This window comes from Zingiber officinale, chromosome 3B (genome assembly GCF_018446385.1).
Source record: "Zingiber officinale cultivar Zhangliang chromosome 3B, Zo_v1.1, whole genome shotgun sequence".
In the NCBI taxonomy this organism is placed as follows: Eukaryota; Viridiplantae; Streptophyta; class Magnoliopsida; order Zingiberales; family Zingiberaceae; genus Zingiber; species Zingiber officinale.
The window spans coordinates 92,492,328-92,498,715 of record NC_055991.1 but is presented as its reverse complement, the minus strand read 5'-3'; the positions used below and the strand labels follow the sequence as shown (position 1 = coordinate 92,498,715).

Here is a 6,388-nt window from a genome sequence, read left to right as displayed (position 1 = left end):
GACACTCAAGTGCTTAAATCGCAACACGCCTTATCAAAAGGTAGGCCATTAGATGGTTTGGAATTTGGTTGCCTTCTTGAGGTACTCGAGAGTAAAGAATTTGAAGTTAGGGCATCAGAAGACATCGATGTCTCGAGAGATTGCAAAGAAACAGTTTGCTATTTTGTGTTTTTTCTAGTGAACACGATAGCATACTCTCGAATCTGGAATGCGATGAATTCTAAGCTCGCAAAGGATAGAAATTTTGGTCTTATTCACAAGGTGTTGGATTTTGTCCCAGAGGTATGCTAATAGTAGATTTGTCTTTGAAAATATTCATATTCTTTATAATTGCATTAAATTTGTTGCGAATTGTATCGGGGGCAGGATGACATGGGTAATGTTTTATCTGCATCCGATTCCACCATTGGTAGCATCCAAAACATCGACATCGGATTGAGTTTAGCCAAATTGTCACTGAATGAGTCTCAGACCAATGCGATACTGAGTTGCATATTGGCGAGAGAATGTCATAATACCCAGTCCATTAGCCTTGTTTGGGGGCCTCCTGGTACCGGAAAGACCAAGACAATTAGTGGTTTAGTGTGGCTATTAGATCAATTGAGATGTAGAACACTTATTTGTGCACCTACCAACAATGCTATAAAAGGAGTTGTGTCAAGCTTGCTGAAGCTACTGAAAGAATCCTCTGGGATCGGCCCATGTCGGTTGGGAGATGTGGTCTTGTTTGGCAATGAAAGAAGGTTGAACATTGGTCATGATCTACAAGATGTGTTTCTTAAGTACCGAGCAGATAGGCTACGACGGTGCTTTGGATTACAAACTGGATGGAAGTATTGTCTTAGATCATTACTAAATTTCTTTGAACATGATGCAATTTTGTACAAAATTTTTTTTGATAAAAGCAAAATTAAGGATGAGAAGGCCAAGGATTTAAATGATAACAAGCTTAGTAAAGGGGTTCTGTCATGTGTTAGGCGAAAATTTGCATCTCTTTTAAAGAAATCAAGAGGGTGTTTCAATAGCTTGTGTGTCCATATGCCAACAGCTGCTTTGTCTAATGTTTGCTGTGAACACATAAAGGACTTCTTTGTTCGCTTGGACTCTTTAACACTTTTCTCTCAAAGAAAGATGCAGGTAATAATCTTGAGTATGTAGTTGGATCCACTTGCAAAGAACAAGAGTTGTTTTTGTCTGAATTTGGTAGCAACACCAATACCTTTATCATGCTACTTAAGACGAAAGCAGTTTGTGTTAACAATATAAAATTACTCGAGCAATCATTATGTCTACCTTCATTCTCTAACAAACTTGCCATCATGGATTTCTGCTTGGAATCGACCAACCTTGTTTTCTGCACAGCATCAATGTCTGCAAAGATATTGAATTTAAAGAAACCATATGAGATTGTGGTGATTGATGAAGCTGCACAGATAAAAGAATGTGAATCTTTAGTACCCTTGCAGATCTCTTCAATAAGCCATGCTGTTCTTGTTGGTGATGAATGTCAATTGCCTTCTCTTGTCAAAAGCAAGGTACAAACTACAAAGTAACCCATCTTCTGTGATCTTAAGAATATTCACTTTCTATCAAAAAAATACTAACTTATGGCCATACATTAACTTGTAAATCAGGTCTCAGAAAATGCAATGTTTGGTAGGAGTCTATTTGAAAGGTTGAGTAAATTAGGATTCAAGAAACACCTTCTGAATGTGCAGTATCGCATGCATCCATCTATCAGCTTGTTTCCTCTTGAAAGATTCTACAACTCCAAAGTATTCAATGGACCAAACGTCATTAAGAAGGACTACACAAGAAGATTTCTTCCTGGAAAGATGTTTGGATCCTACTCTTTCATTAATATTGTAGATGGAACCGAGAGTTTTGACAGCCATAGACACAGTACAAAAAATGACATGGAAGTTGTTATCTTGCAAATTCTTAGAAGCCTTCGTACAGGTGTAGTATGTGTTATGGTTTCACATTACTGACTACCATTAGCTAGCTCTATACTTCATAGTGTTTACAGTAGCTTAATAAATCTTGAAATACAACAAACAGCTCAACTTTGCTTTTGGCTTGAAATTATTATTAATTTTTACATTCCTTTTCTCCTAGTTTTCTCTTGATTCATCCTCCCTTTTATTATTCATTTAGATTATTTCATATTTATCTGTATAAGCGACCTTAATTTCTCAGTCAAGCACTTGGCTCTGCCTTAGTGACAATATTTTTTTTGCTACCATTGAATTTTTTGCGACCTTGAACTTTTTCAGGCACAAGTTGCTTCTGTTGAGGATAAGGTAAGGCAAATGCTTCCGTTGAGCTCAAATATGCCTGTTAAAGTTAGCACAGTCGATGGGTTTCAAGGTAGTGAGGAAGATGTTATCATACTTAGCACAGTGAGATCGAATGCAGATGGTTCAATTGGGTTCGTTTCTAATCCTAATCGCACAAATGTTGCACTGACCAGAGCAAGGTATGATCCTACATTTCATATTTCCAGTCATTTTTTTCCCAATTAGTTTTGTAAGACTTTTGACTTTCAGATATTGCCTTTGGATATTGGGTAATGAGCCTACATTAAGTAGTAGTCGATCAATATGGGCAAATATAGTACAAGATGCAAAGGTTCGTTGCTGCTTTTTTAATGCTATTGAGGATGAGAGAATTGCTAAAGCAATCGATAGATCGTGTTGTTCCCAAAGTGATACAGATTCCCTTAACTTCAATCGCCTAAACATCAGTGAAAGTCCAAAGAAGGTACATTATTGTCTGGTCCTACATTGTAGTACCAGCTACAAATCTGATATATACTTTATCATATGAAATTATGACAATCAATTTTGTGATAATGTAAATGGTTCAAATGTTTTTGTTATGATATCTGTACTTATTTCACGTTGTTTCAGGGTAAACATACGATTTCGAACTCTACTCATTATGGAAATGCATTGAAATATTCTGAAGCTTCTAAAGGCAATATGCCTCTCTCAAGGCACCTGAATTTAAATAGTTCATGCAAAAAAGTGTATGCTTCCATCTCATACATCATATTTATTTTCAGTAACTTTGTTACCTTTTCAATTCTTTAAACTAATTCTTGCATCCTAAGTGTACTAATGACTTGTGATTTAGAAGAGATTACTTTGAATGTTATCATAATATCGCAAACAACCACTTCTCTCGAGAAGTAATGAAAAAAAATGAGAAGAAAACAAACATTACACAATAAGCATTTGAAAAATAAGAAGAAAACAAATTCTTGTACATTTCTCTTACCATTTATACAAATTCAATCATTTTATTGTGTCCTCCAACTTCGTCTACTGATTATGGTGTAAGGAGATGAATCAATATGAAAATAGAAGGCAAGAGAAAGTGGGTAGCACCAATTATAACTTTAGTAGTGATCCAGAGGAGGAATGTTAGAGTTAGAAACTGAGATATTGTAATATTGTACTTGTTTCAACTCCAATTGGATCAGTCGAAGGCCAATTAACAATTGTTAAACAAGATATATAAACGAATGTATGAAATAATCAATAATACAAGATGTCTTCAATTTGGATATTGGAAAATTACATGGATAATCTCTTCAAGATTCTATAATTTGTAGATACTTTCTTGTGATATCGGATACTAATTTTGGTAGTTGTAAGGTATCATCATGAGTTAAGATGTTTGTTGTGTTTTACAACTTGTTACGTGGTAAATAATTTTAGGATTAGAACTCATTTGAATCAATAATCGGACACTTTCAATCGTGTCTAGTGTTATTAAAATCATTTTAGTTTTGTCATATGTCTAAACTAGAGCGAAGAATGATAGTTTATGCCTTGCTTAGCAATAATACAGACAAAAACTTCTGAAAATCCAAAAAGTACCAACAATATGGTTGAGTTGTTTCTAATATTGGCCATGCCAAATCTTGTTTCAAATTTAGATGATCTATTTACTTAATTCATAGCAACAATGTCTTTTTTCTAGAAGTTTCTCTGATACTTCAAGCCCATTGTCAATTTGTCAAGCAGTAAATACAAAGGGTCAATCCATAGATCTGCTAAAGCAATCTATTGGCGCAAATTGCATCTTGCGACTGGAGAATGCAAAGATGATCTAAGAATCCAAGCTTCTGGAGTAAAATTGATGTGAGTTGTTTCTTGTTGCTATAGAAGTTACATGCACCTACATTAAATTAAAATTTTAATGTTAGTTAGCCTTACCCATCGCCATCTTAGTAGGACTTGAAATTTTGTACTTTGCATATCAATTAGACAAGTTTCCTAAGCACTGTTGTTTTCCTTGCATCATTCTCTTCCAATTGACATTTGTTGGCATGGACACTGGAATTAAATTTGAAATCATTTCAATATTGTTTCATAATAAATTTAATGTGTTATTAAGAGAAGTGTTTTTTTTCATGAAATTGTATTATTTCTATTATTATAAATATTTAGTTTAGCAACATAATTTATTGTCTAAAAAATACTACTACAATAGATATAATGGCATAGAGAGTTGGAGATAAAAGAATGTTTTTAAGAATTCGTCATATGAGTTGTATTTCATTTTAAGATTGCTATACAAACAGTGGAGAAATCAGTTTAATTCTTTTAAGGTATCCCTTTCGGATTGCAGCGAAAATAAAAAGTCGATCCAGAGATTTGCAGAAATTATCTGTGAGCCTACTGATCAGGAATCTGAAGATGATAGTGCTAAAATTGATACTGGAGAATCGAAAATGATGTGAGTCTTATTACAATTTACTTCCGGTTCCGTATCTCTTCATTGGCATGTTGTTTCTTTTCATGCTGCAGCGAATATACAGAGCCGATCCAAAGATCTGCAGAAGCTGTGCAAATCTACCAGCCTACAGATCAGGAATCTGGAGAAGACATTGTTAAAATTGTTATTGAAAAATCGAAAATGATGTGAGTGTCTACTGCAACTTACTTCATGAACTGTATCTCTTCATTAGCAAGTCGTTTTTTTTCATGCTGCAGCGAATGTAAAAGGTCGATCCAGGAATCTGGAGATGGCAGTGTTAAAATTGATACTGCAGAACTGAAAATGATGTCTCTATTGCAACTGACTTCATGTACTGTATCTCTTAATTGGCTAGTCATTTTTTTTAATGCTGCAGCGAATGCAAAGAGTCGATCCAGAAGTCTTTAGAAGCTGGGCAGATCTATCAGCCTACAAATCAAGAATCTGGAGATGACATTGTTAAAATTGGTACTGAAGAACTTAAAAAGATTTGAGTCTCTATTCCAACTTATTTCATAGATTGTATATACTTTCAGTAATCACTACAGTTAATTTTAGTTTTTGTTTTCTTACACGATCGAGTCCCTGCGTTTAAAACCTTTAGTTTTCTAATGTTGTATCTTGAATTGTGAGTTGTACCCTTGTTTTTGTCATCGGGAAAACCATTTTGGCATAATGCAGTGAATTAACAGAATGCTATTGATCATATGCTGTCGATACACATTTACAAGTTAGAATTTACTAGTAATAAAATTTTCAAAGATATGGATTTGGTTTTAATTTGATCCTTGTGAATATTGAGAATGTAAATTGTTTCTGATTCTTCTTTTTTGCATCAGGTTGCATGAATTGAATGATGCTGATAGGTATGAGATACAACTTTCAGAATTCTATTTTTATAGACTGCAATTCTACAAATTTAATAGTCTATTCAGCTTCAGTTTTTGTTGCATTCCCCTTATTAGGAACCCTGCCGATTCGAAGATTTCCCAACTGCTCAACTTCTTGTGGGAACAAATCAGTCATAAGGTCATCATGCTGAATTAGTATTCTATCTAGTTTCTACAATGTTTTATTATGAGTGATGTAATTGTGGCTTAACATAAAATTCTTGTCAAATCTATTGAAGGGGTGATCAAAGGATGCATCTCAGTTTTGATGCACAGGAGAGGATATGCAGTACATCGTACTTGATCTCCATGCTCGAGCTACTGCACTTTTGATATAATGCCGGATCATTCGACTTTCTTATATGAACTTTTGGTGTTTGTTTTGATCAAATGAATTTTGATTTTGGTGCTAAGACTAAATGTGATTCATTTTGGTCTGGTTATATTCTACAAAACAGTATTTTCATTCAGCAACAAGAGAGGAGATTATAGTAAAGTATTGACAGTTGTAAATATCCATTAGAATAGAATACATATTAAACATATCATATGAATAATATTTTTAATTTTTATATAATTTAAAATAATTAATATATTAATTAAATTTGAGAAAAATATCTATATATTTTACTGCAACATTCTATTTGTTAATGTGTGACTTAAATTTGGATGAACTTCAATGTGAAGGATGTTATGGAAAAAATATCTGTTAAGATTTTTCTTAATAA

The 6,388-nt window shown here is 33.7% G+C and overlaps 1 protein-coding gene across 1 annotated transcript; it reads left to right on the top strand.

Annotated features, from left to right (window-relative positions):
- Window positions 1–213: 213 nt before the first annotated feature.
- On the top strand, window positions 214–5,817 carry LOC122055032 (probable helicase MAGATAMA 3). The gene is made up of 12 exons (XM_042616431.1): window positions 214–282; window positions 367–1,137; window positions 1,239–1,535; window positions 1,635–1,964; window positions 2,277–2,479; window positions 2,550–2,763; window positions 2,913–2,998; window positions 4,642–4,749; window positions 4,821–4,934; window positions 5,007–5,078; window positions 5,610–5,636; window positions 5,736–5,817. Exons 1-12 carry the CDS (start codon window positions 214–216, stop codon window positions 5,815–5,817), a joined length of 2,373 nt encoding a protein of 790 aa, XP_042472365.1.
- Window positions 5,818–6,388: the final 571 nt, after the last annotated feature.